Raw genomic sequence first — 20,817 nt, forward strand, 5'->3', positions numbered from 1 at the left:
TTTTTTTTTTGAGACAGAGTCTTACACTATCACCTGGGCTAGAGTGCCATGGAGTCAGCCTAGCTCACAGCAACCTCAAACTCCTGGGCTCAAGTGATCCTCTTGCCTGAGCCTCCTGATTAGCTGCGATTATAGGTGTGCACTACAACACCTGGCTAATTTTTATATTTTTAGTACAGACGGGGTCTTGCTTTGCTCAGGCTCATCTAGAACTCCAGACCTCAAGCGACCCTCCTGCCTCAGCCTCCCAGAGTGCTAGGATTACAGGTGTGAGCCACCGTGCCCAGCCCATAATTGCTATTTTAAATCTACATTGTACCAATGAGGAAAATGAGGCTCAGAGAGGTTTAATATTAATAACTTGCCCAAGATCACATGGTACTAAGCAAGAGACCCAGGATTCAAACTCAGGTCTGTCTAATGCTATATTTAGGTCTGTATAATGTAAATTTCCAGAATCCTTTTAGGAAATCAATCAAACAAACAACCTACACTTTAGGTGCGGCCTGTAGTGGTACTCTACCCCACATTTTTCATGCTGCAGAATTCTGCAGAAGCATGGATTGGAACCAAACAGGGAAATGTCCAATAGCTATGCTGCCAGGAGAGCCTGTGGGAAGGAATTAGTCAACACTCATTTTTGTTTGTAAAGGTGTCACTTTCTTTGCATCCATGCTGCTGGCATGAAGCTGCCACATGATGAAGGCTCATGAAAGAAAGCCCTTGAGTCCTATTCCTATTCTGCATTTAACTGACTGTATGACTTTAGGCAAATCATGGAAGCTCCCTGAGCCTCAGTTTCCTCATTTATAAAATAGGCACAATTAAAAAAATATTATAACTTCTTTACAGGTTTTTCTTAACCCTGGAAGAGATGATATGTGTGTAAGTAATCTGTAAATTCTTAAGTTCTATGCAGAGAAGACATGTTAATATTACTTAAACTCTGGCAGCAGCTCCCCATCAAGAAGTATTATAAAATCAGACTCTTAAGCTCTAGGGCAGGGGTCTGTAAACTATGACTTGCAGGCCAAATCTGGTCCAGTTCCTGTTTTTGTACGGCCTGTGACCTAAGAATGGTTTTTATATTTTTAAGTAGATAAAAAAAAATCAAAAGAAGAATAATATTTTGCAACATGCGAAAGCCATAAGAAATTAAAATTTCAGTGTCCATAAATAAAGTTTTATTGGAATCCAGCCACATTCATTTGTTGACATATTGTGTATAACTGCTTTTGCACTATAATAGCAGAGGTGGAGAGTTATAACAGAGGCTGTAAAGCCTGCAAAACCTAAAATATTTACCATCTGGCCTTTTATAGAAAAAATTCACTGAGCCCTGCTCTAGAATAAAGCATGGGGGGGGGGCACCTCTTTTACAGTGGGCAGAAATTGCATTTGATCAAATATCTCCTAGCTTATGCTCTAGGCAGCTGACTCATATCCTTATCTCTCTCTTAGCCTGATATGGAAAGTAAACATATAGTTTTTTCCATGGCTAATTGCCTTTTCTTGGAAAGGCATCTGAGAACTCACTGAGAGGAGTTATGGTTCTACATATTAAGATAAGGATTGGGCTTTGGCTACAACTCAGAACCCAGAACAACCATCAGAGTAGCGCTTTGGAGAAGCAATAAAGCTCTTGTTTTGTATTGCAACAAGATACAAATGTAATAACAATTTAGCAATTCTGGGTAAGCTACAAAATGGAATTCGTACCCAGTGTTCTGATTATCAGATAAAGTTGGTCCACATCTGATTTTCCAGGCCAGAGGGGCTGGCTTGTCAGGAGCTCTGCAAAAACACAACCGGTGGCCCATATGTCAACGGAAGAACCATACTGAGTATCTCCCACAAGGAGTTCAGGAGCTCGGTACCATCTCGTAGCAACATAATCGGTGTAGGCATCTCCTGGAACTGCAAATGCATCAGTCAGATCAGGTGATTCATATTCTCCCAACATGTGAACATGTGAACTACTCCCAAGACCAGGTGAGGCATTCAGGCAAGCTTCAATAATATCACAGGCCACAATACTCCTAACAGCTAATGCAACGGGGCGCCAATTGGTAAACAGTCACACTGTGCATTGAGACAGTAAATTCAACTTTCTAGTGCACCTTAGCTAGTTAACATCTATGTCATTCCAAGAGAGGGTAATGAGGATTTCTGTAGTGTAACTTCAAGTCTAAACCAACTATTTTTATTTGTTTCCACATTATTATCAGCATAGTAGTGGCTATGGCATAAATCATGTCCCCTCAAAAGATAGGTTAAAGTCTTAACTCCTGGTACCTGTGAATGTGACCTTATTTGGAAACAGGGTTTTTGCAGATGTAATTAGTTAAGATGAGGTCATACTAGGATTAGGGTGGACTCCAAATCCAATGACTTCCTACAAGAAGGCCACATAGGGACAGAGAGACACAGAGAGAGAATGCCATGTGATGTCAGAGACAGAGACTGGAGTGATGCAGCTGCAAGCCCCTGAGCACCAAGTTTCCCCACAACCATCAGAAGCTAGCAGAGAGGCATGGAAGGGTCCTGCTCCAGAGGCTTCAAAGGGCACATGGCTCTGAGGAAAACTTGATTTCAGACATGTGGCCTCTAGAACAGTGAGACAGTAAATTTTTGTTGTTTTAAGCCACATAGATTGTGGTAATTTATTATGACAGCCCTAGCAAACTAATGCAGTGCTGTACAACTGCATTAGTTGCATTTTTTGGCTGGGCGCAGTGGCTCACGCCTGTAATCCTAGCACTCCGGGAGGCCGAGGTGGGAGGATCACTTGAGGTCAGGAGTTCAAGACCAGCCTGAGTAAGAGCAAGACCCCATCTTCACTAAAAACAGAAAAAGTTAGCCAGGCATGGGGGTGCACACCTGTAGTCCCAGCTACTCAGGAGGCTGAGGCAGGAGGATTGCTTGAGGCAGGAGTTTGAGGTTGCAGTGAGCTATGATGATGCCACTGTACTCTGGCTCAGATGACAGAGCAAGACACTGTCTTAAAAAAACAGAAAAAAGAAACTCTAATTTTTCTATCCAGATTTCTTACTTAGGATCTTACTTAGGATCCACTGACTCCTTGTGAGTCATGCATGGTGTGTGACAGGCAGATGACAGAACTGGGTGCAACCTCACTGCCCAGCCCTGCCCTACTACCACAGGTGTGGGCTGCCTGGGGCCAAGCACCTGCCTCCTGAGCGGGTGGAAGCCAATCCCACAATCAACACATGACGCTGAAGGACCAGTAACCCTACACATACATGACAGAGGAGGAACAACTGGAAACCAGCCCGGCTTGCAGAGATGAGCTAATGGACAATTCTCCTTGTAAAGGCTTCAGGCAGTCAGCATGGAACTGCCACAAAAGACAGGTCAGAAAATAGCGAGTGCAGCTCTCATCAAAAAACAATCCTCATAGGAGTGGGAAAAGGAAATGACCTTTACTTGCCCCTTGCTCTTTATAAAATTATATAAATTTTCAAATTATAAAAATTAGTAAATGCTATATAGGAAATTTGGAAAATGGAGAATAAGAAAGAAAATAATCACCACTGACAATTCTTACTGTTCACAAGTCAAGTCAGCTGTTTTACTTGTTTGGAACATCTTTTATCATAAAAGTCATATATGCCCACTATAGAGAGTATGAAAAAATAAAAGTCAGAAAGAAGAAAAATAAATCCAAGTTTTACCACCCAAAGATACCCTGTGTTAATCTTTTGGTGTATTTCATTTGAGTTTTATTTTTTTACAGCATAATTTTTTGAGTACTTTTGATCATATGGTATATATAATTTTGTGTCCTCATTTTTTCACTTAATTCTGTATGTGTACCATGTTATTATAAACTCTTCCTAAACTTGAATTTAATGGCAGCATAAGTTTGCCAAATGCCTATATCATGATTTCCTTTACCTTTCCCAAATTTTTCAATATTTTTCCATTATAAATAATACCAGATTGAAAATCTCTGCACAACACTTTTTCTCTAATTAGTATTATCCTTTAGAAAGAATTTCTAGAAGTAGAATTACTAGACTGAGATGTATGAGCATCATTTATAAAATTATTAGAGTAATTCATGTTATTTGTAGAAAACTCAAAAAATACAAAAAAAAAATAAAATAAAGAAGAAAATAAAATCACCTACCACCCAGACAGAAACCATGTTAACATTTTGATGCGTTTCCTTTCTTTCTCACCTTTTCTTTTTTTTTTTTTTGAGACAGAGTCACACTTTGTTGCACAGGCTAGAGTGAGTGCCCTGGCGTCAGCCTAGCTCACAGCAACCTCAAACTCCTGGGCTCAAGCAATCCTACTGCCTTAGCCTCCCAAGTAGCTGGGACTATAGGCATATGCCACCATGCCTGGCTAATTTTTTTCTGTATATATTAATTGGCCAATTAATTTCTTTCTATTTATAGTAGAGACGGGTCTCGATCTTGCTCAGGCTGGTTTTGAACTCCTGACCTCAAGCAATCCACCTGCCTTGGCCTCCCAGAGTGCTAGGATTACAGGCGTGAGCCACCACGCCTGGGCATCTTTCTCACCTTTTCTTAATATGACACACCCAAACATACATAGAACTGAGGCCACTCTGTATGTACAGTTTTGTATTCTTTTTCACTTAGCCTCACGCTGTGAGCTAGAGCATTTTCTCGTGTCATTAAAATTCTTTAAAAATCCAAATTTTAATGTGTGATATTAAATCATATAAATTCTTTAGCCATTTCCTTATTTCTGAATGGTTAGGTTCCCCTGAATTTTTTTCTCAGTAATAAGTGGTCCCACAATGGACATTATCTTGTATTATTTTTTTGGGTAGTATGCCTGGGTTATGAGAGAATTAAAGGTTCAAAGCATACTTTAAAAAGTTTTTGATAAAAATTAACAAACTGTTTTCTCAAGGATTTGTTCTGAACTGTGTTTCCATTAAAAACAATTTTGTGAGCTCTGAGCGGTTATGTTTGAAAAATCTTTGCCAGCTTCATTGGAGAAGAGTAACATTTGAATGTGCATTTCTTTGCTATCAGTGGGGAGGAAGATTATTTCATGTTGTTAGCCTTTTCTTTCTTCTGTGAACTGTCAGTTAACATCTTGCTAATTTTTCTACTCAGAGCTTTTGGAGTTTTTTTCCCCTTATAATCAACATAAGCTCTTTTATATCAACCTATTAATTATCAATTTTGAAATATTCTATCCCTTGATTGCTTTAATATTTTTATCTCTGTATATATCTATATTTTTATATATACATAATTTAAGTTCCTCCTTCATATTTATATATGGTAAAATATGAAATTTATGTATTTCATATTTTCATGTTTATGTTTTCATTACGTATGAAAACATAAAATTTACTATTTTAACCATTTTAAAATGTACAGTTCAATGGCATTAAGTACATACACAGTGTTGTACAACCATCATCACACTCTATCTCCAGAACTCTTTCATCCTCCTAGCCTGAAACTCCGTACCCATTAAACACTAATTCCCTATCCCCTCTCCCTCAGCCCGGATAACCACTACTCTTTTATCTGTCTCCATGAACTTGACTATTCTAGGTAGCTTATATAAATGGAATCGTAAGCATTTGTTCTTTTGTGTTGGCTTATTTTACTTAGCTTAACATTTTCAAGGTGCATCTACATAGTAGCATGTATCAGAATTTCATTCCTTTTTAAGGTTGAATTATATTCCATTATGTGTATATACCACATTTTGTTTATCCACTCAACCTTGACAGACATTTATATTGTTTCTACCTTTTGGTTATTATGAATTATACTGCTATGAACACTGGTGTACAAATGTCTTACAGTCCTTGCTTTCAGTTCTTTTAGGTGTATACCTAGATGTTGAATTGCTGGATCATATAGTGACTCTATGTTTAATTTTTTAAATAACTGCCATACTATTTCCACAGCAGCTACAGCATTCTACATTCTTACTGGCAATGCACGAGGGCTCTCATTTCTGCATATCCTCACCAATACTTGTTATTTTGTTGTGTATTTTTTCTAACAATAGTCATCCTAATGGGTGTGAAATGGTATCCCACTATGGTTTTAATTTACATTTCCCTAATGATGAGTTGAGCATCTTTTGATGTGTGCATTGGCCATTTTTATTTTTTCTTTCAAGAAATGTCTATTCCAGTCCTTTGCCAATTTTTAAGTTAGTTTTTGTAGTTGTTGAGTTATAGGAGTTCTTTACACATTCTGGATATTAATTCCTTAGCAGATATAAATTTGTGAATACTTTCTTCCTTTCCATGGGTTGTCTTTTCACTCTGTTTATAGTGTCCTTTGATGCCCAGCTAATTTTTCTCTATTTTTAGTTGAGACGGGGTCTCGCTCTTGTTTAGGCTGGTTTCGAACTCCTGAACTCAAACAATCCTCCTGCCTCGGCCTCTCAGAGTGCTAGGATTACAGGCATGAGCCACCGTACCCAGCCTATAGTGTCCTTTGTTGCACACAAGTTTTTAATTTTGATGAAATCCAATTTATCTATTTTTTTCTTTTGTTGCTTGTGCTTTTGGCGTCACATCCAAGAAATCACTGTCAAGTCCAATGTCATGAAGCTTTCCTTCTACATTTTCTTCTATGAGTTTTATCGCTTTACCTCTTACATTTAGGTTGGAATTTTTGTATATGGTATAAGGTAAAGGTCCAGTTTCATTTGTTTGCATGTGTATATCCAGTAGGAACTTAAATTTTTATGTGATTAAGTCTATTGAGCTAATGTTAGAATTTTGGCACAGAATAGGACCCCCTCCTTTGCACTTCTTATTCTAAATGACGAACTATGACCCCAATAATGACCTAAACTAGTACTTACAACGGCTTGATCTGCAACCAATACCCGAGATTACATCTTGTGGAGCTTTTAGCCAGCACTGACAGTGTCTTGCACTGCTATTTTGCTTATAATAATATGGCAGAAGATATCATTATTGGAATTGCCACAGTGGGTTCACCATTCAGAGACTTTTGGATGTGTTCATGCAGTCATAATTTCTGAGACAGATGACCCTGCTATTGAACTCAGTTCTAAGGTTCTTCATTCAGAGAAGAATGAGGATGTTTGCTACAGAGAGACTCAGCAGGAAAGCAGAAATGCATATTCATGAAAAAATCAAACATATTTATACTTTCAGAAGAATTGCCAGTTTAAGAAGCCTTGCCAGGCCATGAAGAAAAATCCCCAAAAAGAATATTTATGAGGTAACTTTTATATGAAATGTTTCTTTTATGTTCTTGATGTTTATAATGGCATATGTGTGTTTTTTTTCAGTTATTTTTGTGAGCAAATTGGGTGTTTTTGCAGTATAAAATAGATTTCCAGGAAAAAACCCCAAATCTATGACACTGCATCTTGTACAATGTATTATATGACCATTACCCACTTAATTTCCTAAGTTTGGGATCATATGTATACTAGTAATATTTTTTTCTACTTATTTCCTTTTATTGCTTTGGCAATTATTCTTTTTTCTTTTTTTGTATTTCCTATATAGTTGAGATCATACTATAAACATAAGTTTTAGCTTTCCTTTTTCACTTATCACATCTTAAACATTTCCTGATACCACTGAAAACTCCATAAACATCACCGCTAATGGCTGCCTGGCATTTCATGATATGGATATCCCACAGTACTAAGTGCAGTCCAGTGTTCTTAGCTCCATAGTCTTCCAGTGTTTGTCTGTTTCTCTTTTCAGCCGCATGGCACAGGGACCAATTATCATTAGAGTTCACTTTTTTTTCTTTACTTTTTTAAATTTTTGAGACAGACTCTTGCTTTGTTGCCTAGGCTAAAGTATCATGGCATCAGCCTAGCTCACAGCAACCTCAAACTCGTGGGCTCAAGCAATCTTCCTACCTCAGTCTGTAGCTGGGACTACAGACTGCACCACCACACCTGGCTATTTTTTTCTATTTTTAGTAGAGATGGGGTCTTACTGTTGCTCAGGCTGGTCTCCAACTCCTGACCTCATGTGATCCTCCTGTCTCAGCCTCCCAGAGTGCTAGGATTACAGGAGTGAGCCACCACGCCTGGCCAAGAGTCCAATTTTCTTACATGCAAAGCACAGCAACCTCAGAAAGCTTTGATCAGTTTTTGCTTTTGCCTAACCCTAATGAACGCATTGCCAAGTCACCTGTGTTTGGGTCCTATCAGGATACTGATTACGTCCACACCCGTATTGCAAGATGTATGCTGCTAATACACGTATACGTGTTATGCCTGCTGTAAAGCTCTAGATTGAGGGAAATCAATTATTTGTCCCTCCCTTTCCCTTCAGTTCCTCTCTGCCTGGGAAGATTTCCTTTTTCTTAGCACTGTCTCTGCATCCATCTCTAATTGTCAGTGTACTCTTCTAGTCTCATCAGCTCCATGAAGTTTTTTTCATCCACTCTCGCCCACATTAATATTTCCCTCCAGGGAACCATCTGCACCTTCACTTTAGTACTTTATTGCCAATCATCTTGTATCATTCTTTGTTTCTTTCACTTTAGATTATAAATGCATGAAGAGCAGAAATGCTCTTATAATTCTTTTCCTCTCCTATGGGGCAAAGCACATAAAGGTGACATCCAATAAACTCTAGCTGAAAGGAGCAGAGTTGAAATGCAAACTAATGTACTAAAAGGCTAAAGTGGTATTTTCCTTTCTGAATAACTGTAATACAACATTGAGCACATGTTCAATATCTAAAGTAAGAATTGAAACTATGTCATTTTATAATCATTTGAATTGGAAAGACAGTAAGAAATTGCTACTTACTTAGAATTCGTGCAAACCCAAAGTCACAGATCTTGATTATTCCTTGCTTAGTTATCAGAATATTTTCAGGTTTTACGTCTCTGTGAATACACTGTAAGATAATATTTGATTATTTTTCTGAGCCATCAAAGTGACAAAGAATAACATTAACAATTAGTTTGAACATGGATAAACAGCCTCTGAGATAAAAACAAACATGAGTTTCCTTCATTTTTCTAAAAGAATTTAAATTGCCAATTTTCACTTATAAATCTTATACTAAAATTAAAAAAATATACATGTGTTGCTATATTATTGAAGAAATTAAAATCATAATTGTTGCATATGAAAACTGTGCCTGGCTTTTTTTTTTTTTTTTAAAGAAGTGAGTATCATGTAATTATTTCTTTCAATTTTTACTGGGCCCTATTTAAACTATAAGAGGTAAAACCCTAAATGAGATTAAAATCAGTGTACTTCTAGTAAGAACTGCTGCCACTTGAGAATCACAACTCAGGTTGAAAAACTATTGCAGATTTGAAAATTGAAAAACATTTAAATGATAACAAGATCCAAAATTCACTTATAATTAGAATGACCATATTATTTATCATCCAAATCAAGCCACTTTCAAGAGTGAAAGGGAGCCCAGTTAATAACCAAACCAGAACTGTCCTGAATATGCTGGGACGTATAGTCACCTACTTATCAGAGACTCCAAAGCATTCTGCACCAGGGGATGAGGATCACTTTGGTTTCCTCAACAATGACCTGGGCTGGAATGATCAGGAGCCCTTCTGAGATGTCCCCATAGTGCTGTCAGGGTCTCTCCTGGGAGAGCAAGGCCCCGCTATGAGGGGCTCTCATCTTGAGGAAGCTCCTTCTCTCCTCTTCCAGGTGGAGGCCTTACAATTTGCTGCGTCACCATAATGACCCCAAATGAAGCAGATGCTGCTCACTGGACATGAGAGAGCCAAGCTGGGGGCCGACTAAGCTCACGCGTCATGATTCCAGGAATGGTTTTCCATGTGTGGATGTGCTGTGAGTAAAGAACCCCGGCCCTACTCTTTAGAACTCTATCTTTCCAGTTTATCCACCTTCCCAAAAAAGAAAATGGATACTGATCTTCTATAACTGGGACCTCCCACAGAAGTGCGGACTTCTCAAAACACTTTCACTTGAATTATTTCATCCTCGCCACAATCCTGTGATTGCAGGTGGCTACTGACAGAGTCCATGAATTAAGTGTCACAATAATCATCCCGGTCTGCCTCACTTCTCTGTCACGCTGTCAGGCCCTTTAGGTATTCCTGTCAAATTGACAGTTGTGAAATAATTTTCTTTGCTTCTATAATAGCTATCTAGGAAGCAAAAAAGCTGAACCCTAAATTCATTCTATGTCATAAAAATGGTACTGGTAACAGAACTATGTAGTCTTAGTCACTGTCCACTGTTTCATAATTTATCTGAAGAACAGAAGAAACTTTTTTAGGTCCCTTAAGTTCTAAGGCCTTAGATACTAATTTAAAACAACACATTGTTGGAATATAAACCAATGCAGTTTTGATATCTTACCTTTTAAGCAACATATTTATGAAACTTAGACTAACCCTCTGAGCCAGTAACTCACTTAAAATAGTTGGGTGATTTCATTATTTCATTTTATACATCCCTCAAATGAGTCTGCATCAAATTCTAAAATTCCTAGACTATGTATGGCATTACAAAGCAAATGACTTTGCACTGATATTTGTCTGTTGGCCTATTTAAATATTTTTTTGGATCAAATGCAAATCCATGTGAAAATTGCAACACTTATTTTTCAACAAAAATATACAAAGGCAAATGAGACAGAGACTGGGACAGCATTCACTTTCTCCACGGCAAGGTCACACTCACTGGAAACTCTCTGCAATGCCTTTTGCAATCAGCTTCCACCAAAGAACAAGAAACATGCAAGTCTCTGTTAACAGAATAATTTTAATAAACTGTTAAATAAACTTGAGTTTTATACACAGCTTTTAGCAAACATTGCTCAGGTTGGGTTATTGCGGCTGATGTTCAATCTCATTTTTATTGGCTCACAAGCCAGCAAGAAGAGGTATCCATGGTATTTTAAATCTGGCTTTTAACTTTAAGAATCATATCTGTTACACACCAATGACAGAACAAGGTAGAAAGAAATAAATTAAAAAAAAAAAAAAAGAATCTCTGGAAACTTTCACACCAAAAATTGCTTCTTATGTAGCCCAATTGTACAATAAGTAGTTTTCTATTATCTGAGAAGGCTGTTTTCATTGACATGAAAACAATAGTGATGGATGTTCATATGGCAAAGAGAGAGAAAAGAGACCCCCTTTGACAACCAAAACATGAATATCAACGAGATGCTGATGGATGTCACAGCCTGACAGATCTCAGAAATTACTGTAGTTTTGCCTTTTTGAGTTGAAGCTCTTTTTCTCTAATAACACATCAAATATATAAAAATCCATGCATTTTTCATAATGATGTTAAGTGGATCACTTTAGTTACCTCACTCTAGCGATGTTATAGGGTAAAATAGAACAAAACGACTAGGTATTTTCTTAAGTTCAGCACTTCTCAAAATTTAACCTGCACACAAATCACCTGGTGCTCTTATTAAAATGCAGATTCAGATTCAGTAGATTGGGAGCAGGCTGAGAGTGTGCATTTCTAACAAGTTCCCGCATGATCTCTGGGCACCACACTTTGTGTAGCAAGGCCTTAACCTCTTACTACTTTAGCCTTCATTATCCTGCTTAGGATCACGATTCTGGAGACAATAAGGTGCACATGGTCTCCACAGGCTGAGAGATGTGCGTCTGCAGCAACGCCATGGGTAAGACTGCCTTTTCTATGCCTTGGGAGTGTCAGAAGGGTCCTTTTAAAAATAAGCAGAGTATAAAGGTTTTAGACTTTTTATTGTAACAGATTATACATGGCAGATTTTTTCCTTTGTATGCATTTTATTTTTTATTTATTTATTTATTTATTTATTTATTTATTTATTTATTTATTTATTTATTTGAGACAGGGTCTTGCTCTGTCGCCTGGGCTTGAGTGCAGTGGCATCATCGTAGCTCACTGCAACCTCTAACTCCTGGGTTCAAGTGATCCTCCTGCCTCAGCCTCCCAAGCAGCTAGGAATACAAGGGTACGCCACCATGCCTGGCTAATTTTTCTATTTTTTTTTTTATTTATTTATTTTTATTTTTTTATTTAATTTTTCTATTTTTTGTAGAGACGGGGTCTTGCTCTTACTCAGGCTGGTCTTGAATTCCTGACCTTGAGCGATCCTCCCGCCTCGGCCTCCCAGAGTGCTAGGATTACAGGCATGAACCACAGTGCCCAGTCTGTATGCATTTTAATTATTGATAAAATATAAGATAGATACACAAAGGCTTATCACAGCATAAGAAAATGAGATAACCAGAGTTCAGAAGTCATTTCCCTCTTTGAGGAGGGATGTTATCTAAAAAATTATCCATTTTTAATAGAGGACACAGATTATCAATGGGATATTTTCAACATTTTAATGCTTAATATATAGAATGTGTTGTTCTAAGCAGTGAAATGATGGCAATTGCTTTGAGCTACAATAATGTTTGGGTCTTCTGGAAATAGTAAGTCACTAGCAGGTTGAACACTGATTGAATGATTCATTCATCCATCCATCCATCCATCTAGTTATTTAGTAAATATTTAGTGAGCAGCTCTTACATTAAAAGATCCAATCTAGGCATTAAAGAGATACAAAGATAAAGCAACCACAGACATTGCATTCAAGCTTGTAGCCTAGCACACAGGAAAGTGTCTGGTTATATAGGAATAAAGTATAAACACTATGGTAAATAGTATTTTTAGAAAACCATTTTAACTGCCTCTAAAATTCCTGCAGCAACTTGATCCCCCCTCTGGCATGGTGGAAAGCAACATAGTTAGGGATTCAAATTGGCATCATCTTTATTACGTATCTGAAAGTGCAATTTGCCTCATGAAAAATAGGTTTATATATTGTATGAACAATATCCTTCCATATTAATAGAAATAAAAGCTTTTGGTTTAATCTAATAAAAACTTCACCGATTTTCTTAAATATAAAGAAAGTATTGAAATTTATTTCCTCTAAGTATTGAAATTTATTTCCATGGTCTTATAATTTCTTTTTCAGCAATCCTAGACTACTGTGGTAGTAGGCATTCTGCTGGCATCTAAACTGACCATATGGTTCTCTGTATCATTGCCTCAGCACTGTCTCTGTCCAGGCACCAACTCAAAGGTCGAGAGATATTTTTAAAAATATATCTTTATAGCAAAAGTACTAAGGAGCAACTTGAAGAAGGTCTCATTGGCCTAAGATAGGACAACTTGAGCATCAGAGAGAATTGCAAAGGACTTATGTGAAGTTTTCTTCACATAATACACAAATCCATGTTTATAATGGTGCCCCACTTGTCCCGCCAAGTTCATTGTTCACCTTTGGAGGTTGCAAATATACCAACTCATCACTCTGAGTATTGACAAAAGAAATCATCACATATTTATCTTATTGTATTTTACAGTTGCCAGAGTCCATGAGGGTAAAGTTCTTTTCCATACAATTCCAATTAATAAATGCAGAAGGAATAACAGAATTAGGAAATTACTATCTTTTAATTCTAATGAAATACTAGATCCAGGGAATAATCATCACTGGATGTTAGACCATCAGGGAAAAAGGCTTGACAGGGAAATTGACAATGGAGAGGATCGAACTAATCCCTCCTGAGCCCACTAATCAATTTTAACAAGATGAAAAGTGGGATGAAGTGTAGGGCACCACACATGAAGTGTTCTTATCTAAAAAAACTGAACTTGAATATGATCAAGCCTCTAGATATAAATTCTGATTTACAAGAAATAAGGTGAAAGGACAAGTCAAATTATACCCAGAAACAATCAGCCAGAATTATTTCTATAACACAGTAGTATTCAGAGTGTGGCTCTTCAACCAGCAGCTTTAATATCATCTGGGAAAATAAAAATCCACATTCTCAGGCCCTACCCCAGACCGACTGAATCACAAACTCTGGGGATGGGGCCCAGCAAGCTGTGTTTTAAAAAGCCCTGCTACGTGATTCTGCTGTATGCTCGAGTTTGAGAACTATGGCTCTCAATATTTAATGGCCTAAAAAAAAAAAAGGTAGGGGAAGTAGAATTTAAGATTGCTACAGAGCAAAAGATTGTAGAGATGTAAAAATGAAATAAGTACCATGGTGGATTATTTGCCCCATATCCTGACAAATTATTAATATTTTAACCCAATTTAAAAATAATCATAAGAGTCATCATACTGTGGCAAAAGGAAGCATTATGTTTATACAAACTTTATTTCATAGGAATTAGTAATTTGATTCTTACAGAAACTGGAAAGGGGCCATGAAATGCATTGCTTTTCCTCATATTCTGTGACTTTCTTTTGTCTTGTTCCTCGGGTTCTTACTTTCCCTCTGTTCTTTAGCTCTTCAAATAGACCCCTGAGCTCTTTAGAAGAAAAGAGTTATCATGAAGAAATTAACAGATACATTAGAAAGTGTTACTTACATTATGTTTGTGACAGAAATTAAGAGCTTGAAGTGTTTGCCATAACACACTTTTGATCACTCCATCAGCTACTCTGTGGAGAAAAAAACAAGAAAAGGAAATGAAAACTCCTAGGATGGCGTCCAGAAGCCAGGTCTGGGGACAGAAATGAAAGGGTGGGGGCTTGTCATGGCCAAAGAACACAGTGCCGAGGTGTTTTTATAGTTATTCATTTTCTTTTGTAATTTGAAATTTTTACATCTGTAAAATGATACATGCTTATGAAAATTCAAACAATACAGAAAAGCAAAGGGATGAAAAGTGTTGACTAAAATCTTGCTACCCCAAAATAGCTGCTGTAACTTATGGTAGATGTCTTTCCAGGCATCTCTGTTCCTTTACCTCTCTCTCTTTCTCTCTGCACTTACTTTTTAACTTTAATTTTAAATAAATATGTTCATATGATTCAAAATGTAAAAAGTATGAGTATATTCATGAAGTCTTCTGACACTCGCCTAGCCACCCATTTATTTTCTGCTATCCCACCCTCTGCCTCTCTGAGAAACATTTTCTGTATAGAATTGCAAATGTTGACATGTGTGCATATGTTATAGTGGCTATAGCTCCTTCTATGGATGCATCATAATTTTCTTGGTCTCCATTGATGAGCAGTTAGGTTGAGCCAATTTTTATTTCTAGAAATACTTTGATGAACATCTATAATAATCCATTTTATTGCAGTTATGTAATTTATCTTCTTAAGTTCTAGAAATGAGATTTCTGGGACCAATGGTAGGCACATATTACATTTTGATCTTACAGGGATGAACTTCAGATAGACCTGAGACCTGGTTTTGCAGGAAAAAAGGTATACTTGGAAGATGGCTCTTCAATTCATCCAGTTCATGTTGGTGGCAAATACTCAAGCATGTGCAGGAGTTATTTTGTACTAGTTACTTATACCTGGTAAGCAGGCAGGTTTACAAAGAGGAGGCCAGGGAGAAAAAAGGTCCCAACAGGATGGGAGGTATGAGCTTCTTGTTCCTGGCAAGATATTATGGGTAGGTGTATTTTCCACTGGGGAATTGGGGATCTGGGAAACTTGTATTCTATCTGAGAGTATTCTACTTTATGTAACGATCTCTGTAAATTATGGCAATTACGTTCCCTTTAACTTTTCTGTTGGTGTCTTTCCATCATTCACATCACTGTCCCATGACGATGCCTTCACATTTACATACTGCCAAACTACCCTCTCCAGGGAAGGTTATACCCATTTACACTCCTACCAAACATCTGTGCATAAAAAATCCCTATCTTCTCCTTGTCTTGCCAACATTTGGTTTTGCCAATGTTATATTTGCCAATCTGTGGTTAAAATAAAGAGATGATCTCATTTTGGTTTGTATTTACATTTCATTAATTTTTTAGCAGTTATTAATTTTCAAATGATTACTGGATACTATGTTTATTCTTTTGTGTATTTTTATTTCATAGCTTTTACAGATTTTTAAATTGATCTGTTTACTCTTACTGATTTATGAAGACTCAATGTATATCAAAGTCTGTTATATATGCTGCAAATATTTCTCTCAGTGTGTTGTCTTTCAGCCCTGTTGATGGAGATGGGGCTTTTGTTTGCATATCTTCAAAATCTGAAACACAAGGGTTTCTTTTACTAAACGTCTACTAAAAGGATTTTTCATTAAAAAATTTATAATTATGTAATATTGTAAACATATTCATCACCCAGATTTAATATTTTGTCACATTTGGACAACCAAATCTATATTTAGATCACTTTTTAAAAACTGAATGTCTGCAGATGTAGCTGGCTTTATGGAGCAGGGGGATGGCCCATGCATGACACAGTTAAGATACTAGCTACAAGATGCTACCACGTGAGGCTGAAGTGTATGTAGAGAAATAGCAACCAACGTATGGAGGTATTTTTCTGAGAGCAATTTCCTGATCTCAGATCCCAATTTTGGTGGCATACCCTTGACAACAATGGTCAAGGGGCAACACTTTTGATGCCAGCTCTTCTAATTATTAATATTAGGAAAGTGCTTAAGCCTCAGTATTACATCCCTTTTTACTTGAAATTTCTATTTCCTGCAATGAATTCTCATATAACTTTATCCTTTTCCCCTTCACCTAGAGCCAAAACTGAAAAAACATAGCTTTTTTTTAAATAAGAGGCAGAAAGAACAGTATAGCCATTCTGAACACTGAGACAGGCTGCCAGAGTTCAAATCCCAGCTGTGCTGCTTCTTAGTTTTATAACCTTAGACACCTTATTTAAGCTCTCTGTGCCTTCAGTTTTCCTCATGTGCAAAAACAGAATAGTATCTCATAAGTTTATTGAGAAATCTATCCTCTAAATGTCTAAGTTTTAACATCTGCACGGGTTCAGGAGATGAGGGTCTGAGATCAGATGAGGCTGATAGATGGATGGGACTGAGACCCCTGTACAAAGACTGAACAGGCACAGAAGAACAAGAGGCCCTGAGGTGCGGAAGAACTGAGAGTGTGGGGAACAGTAAGGCGGCCAGTGTGCTGACACGTGGGAGAAGGTGCTGGGAAGGTTAGCAGAGGCTGATCCATGGAGGGCCTTAGAGATCCAGATATTGGAAGGAATTTGGATTATACTATAAATTCAAAGCCATTGAAAGGAATCAAGGGGCTGGGTGCAGTGGCTCATGCCTGTAATCCCAGAACTCTGGGACGCTGAGGCAGGGGGTATTGCTTGAGCTCATGAGTTCAAGACCAGCCTGGGCAATAGTGAGACCCTATCTCTATAAAATATAGAAAAATTAGCTATGGTGGCATAGCTATGGTGGCATGGTGGCATGTTCCTGTAGTCTCAGCTACCAGGGAGGCTGAGGTAGGAGGATTGGTTGAGCCCAGGAGTTTGAGGTTGCAGTGAGCTGTGATGATGCCACTGTACTCCAGCCTGGGCAACAAAGCAAGACTCAGTCTTAATAGGAAATGGTAATAAATAAATAAATAAAAAAGGGGAATCGGCCGGGCGCGGTAGCTCACGCCTGTAATCCTAGCACTCTGGGAGGCCGAGGCGGGCGGATTGCTCGAGGTCAGGAGTTCGAAACCAGCCTGAGCAAGAGCGAGACCCTGTCTCTACTATAAATAGAAAGAAATTAATTGGCCAACTAATACATATATAGAAAAAATTAGCTGGGCATGGTGGCACATGCCTGTAGTCCCAGCTACTTGGGAGGCTGAGGCAGGAGGATTGCTTGAGCCCAGGAGTTTGAGGTTGCTGTGAGCTAGCCTGATGCCATGGCACTCACTCTAGCCTGGGCAACAAAGTGAGACTCTGTCTCAAAAAAAAAAAAAAAAAAAAGGGAAATCAAGCAAGGAAGTGACTTAATATGGTAAATAGATTTCTGAAGGCGGGACCAGCAAGGGTGTAGCACATGGTCCTATGCATGCAGGAACAGAATGCTGGACAGGACCTAAGAGACTACAGGTGCAGGGCATTAAGTACTGGAATCGGGAAACCAGGTATGGGCTAGGGTTAGAGACTGCAGGACTATGACTACCAGCATTAATAACATGGAATCAAGCATGAAATAATTTCATAGAAAAGTCCTGAGCTATTGTGTGGAAGAGGATGTTTCAAGGCATCTGACAGGAAGTGCCATGCTCTGTTCATTTAGCTCAGATTCCAAAAAGACAGACTTCATCATGGCCAAAACAGCATCTATACAAAATATCAACTCTGCTACTTTCAGAAATTTTATAAACTAACACTCTGTGACAATTCCCTTTTTGCTTAGACCTGCTAAAGTGAATTCTGTTGTTGAATTCACTGTTGACCAATTCAGAACATGGTACCAGAAGGAGAGGTGGGAAACAAACTCAAGGCCTTGGGAATCTAGGATTGGTTATCTGATTTAATTGGGTCTAGAGGCAGTAGTATCCAATTACCATTAATGGCTGGGGTATGACCACCCAGTGATGAAACAGTTATTTAAATAATTACCCATGGTCATCTGGAATAAAATGCCTACTTAAGGCAAGGCTTTGGTGAACTGAATGTGGTGGAGCAATATGGGGGATATAAGTAATAACAGAAATGTGGGGTGATCTGGCTGCTTGTAGTTTCCCTGGAGAAATTAAAGAAAAAAAAGGACAAGTTCGGAGCTTTAATATCTTGGCTCAAGACACAGTTAGGAAATCAGGCATTTCAATGCTTGCCCTAAAAGAACCCCTTACTTCTTTGTATCTGAGGACTCACTTGGTGGATCAATTGGGACTACCATGAGATTACTCAAAAATCACACACAGAATAAACCTTCAGGGTGCTAAATGACAACATAGATTACATTTATGTGAGCATAATTAATTTCTCAATTAATTGGGAAAGAGATATACTCCAAGATTTGGAATGTGGACTGGGCACGGTGGCTCACGCCTGTAATTCTAGCACTCTGGGAAGCTGAGGCAGGTGGATCGTTCAAGGTCAGGAGTTTGAAACCAGCCTGAGCAAGAGTGAGACCTTGTCTCTACTAAAAATAGAAACAAATTAATTGGCCAACTAAAAACATATAGGAAAAAATTTAGCCAGGCATGGTGGTGCATGCCTGTAGTGCCAGCTACTCGGGAGACTGAGGCAGAAGGATCGCTTGAAGCCCAGGAGTTTGAGCTAGGCTGATGCCACAGCACTCTAGCCAGGGCAACAGAGTGAGACTCTGTCTCAAAAAAAAAAAAAAAAAAAAATTATTGGAATGTGCCACTTGGGAGTATTCATATAACTAAGAGTGCCCCAACCTCCCCTTAAACCCCCGAACTTGTATGATGAGGCTGGTTCTGCCTTGTTGAGGACTCTCTAATGATCTCATCTGAGGCAGGTGAGGAGGCCAATTCTGCTCAATGCTCCTCTCCTCACCACCCCTCAAGTCTCCAACCCTTAACTAAAGTCAGATCCCAGCATGTGCCAGGGGTGTCAATTACAAAGTGAAACAGAGGAAGAGACAATTTATATAACCAAAAAAAAAAACAAAAAAAAAACCCTACAAAATGTTGCTGATTTATAATGGGGAATGTATGAGAAAATGGATTTCATGAGTGGTGGACAAGAGAGGAAGAAACATGACTTTAGATTGGGCTGATTATAACAATATGGACACACTTATTAGAGATTCTGGTTTCAATAGACTACCTGGAGCATCTAAAATTGATTCCAGTTGATTGCTGAATTGGTCAATTGGAGGATGGACTAAATGGCTGCCTGTGTCAAATGCAGCTGAGATGCCAGGAATTCATTAATAAAAACAGAAGGAGGGAATCCAAAGATTGGAGGAGATAAAAGTATTGGAGAGGATTTATCATAGGCAATATGCTCATCAAGTTCCCAACTATGTCTCCCCATAATATTTAATGGTAGCACTAACCTCTGCTTCCCCCCAAATCTGTAGCATTGTTTTCAGTTTTCTATTTTGGTAAAAAGCAGCATTTCAAAAACTTCTACCAGACCCTTCTACCACCATAGCCTTCATTCCTTGGATCAGAGAGAGCCACCTGCATCTTTTTCCTTCTGCTAGTGTATTTATTTCAACTATCCATTTAGGAAATGGGGAAACATTTGGATTTGGGGGCCCACTGGAATTACCATGAGATGGATTTAAGTCAAAATTGTTATTTCTCCTAACTGTGAATTTCCCCTAATAAACAATGTCCAACAGACTTGGTATGTATGCTATCTAGTTGTTTTTCTTTGTTTGCTATTCACTAGATATATGCCTTTGAAAATACTCTCTTGACTGTTACTTAAGCAGGTTTTAGGAAGGGAGTAAAAGTAGATGAATGTTTTAAATTAATCACTGTTATCAACAAGTACACAACATTTTTATAAAAAGAGTGGCATATTCTAGATTGTTCCTATTTGCATTCCCCTATGTGGATCCAAGTCTCAGGGCTGACCCAAAGCACTGCTATATATTGGCACTGCTAAATACATTTGTAAAACTTAAAAGAGTGAAAAGTGAACTTAGGGTAGTTCAGAGATGCTTGACATTGCTAAATACATATTCAACACAGGAGTTGCTTGAACATGCCTCACTCTTTCCTGTGTCTGTGCCTTCCTCCAAGATTGTCCATCTGGCCACCTCCTCCCCAGTTGCAAAGTTTCAGCCCAAATGCTGCCTTCTCTGCAGAATCTTCCCTGACTTCTCAGGGTCAACAGATGTCGAAGCTGCTCCTCTTGCATAGCCTTTGCATTAGCACTAACCCAATCAACATGACCATTTGTAGTTGTTACTTGAAATATCTGTTTCTTCATTAGATTTTAAGCTTCTTGGGGGCATGATTATGCCATTATATCTTTGTATCCTCTGTACCAATGTAAATGCTCAATATGATATTCTTTGAGTGAATGAGTAAAAGAATGCTAGGCACTGAGGAGGAAGCTATTAAGATGAATTACATAAGAATGAT

General features: G+C 38.2%; 1 protein-coding gene across 2 annotated transcripts in view; it reads right to left on the reverse strand.

Annotated features, from left to right (window-relative positions):
- The window catches only part of CDKL4 (cyclin dependent kinase like 4), a 45,372-nt gene that overhangs the window by 10,286 nt on the left and 14,269 nt on the right, over positions 1-20,817 (reverse strand). For both annotated transcript variants that reach the window (XM_020288600.2, XM_012788520.3), the window contains exons 4-6: positions 14,380-14,452; positions 8,794-8,884; positions 1,720-1,917 (exon numbers count right to left, since the gene is read on the reverse strand). In XM_020288600.2, the coding sequence (XP_020144189.1) occupies positions 1,720-1,917; positions 8,794-8,884; positions 14,380-14,452 (362 nt within the window). The remainder of the gene's footprint in view (positions 1-1,719; positions 1,918-8,793; positions 8,885-14,379; positions 14,453-20,817) is intronic.

This window comes from Microcebus murinus, chromosome 3, assembly GCF_040939455.1.
Source record: "Microcebus murinus isolate Inina chromosome 3, M.murinus_Inina_mat1.0, whole genome shotgun sequence".
NCBI lineage: Eukaryota > Metazoa > Chordata > Mammalia > Primates > Cheirogaleidae > Microcebus > Microcebus murinus.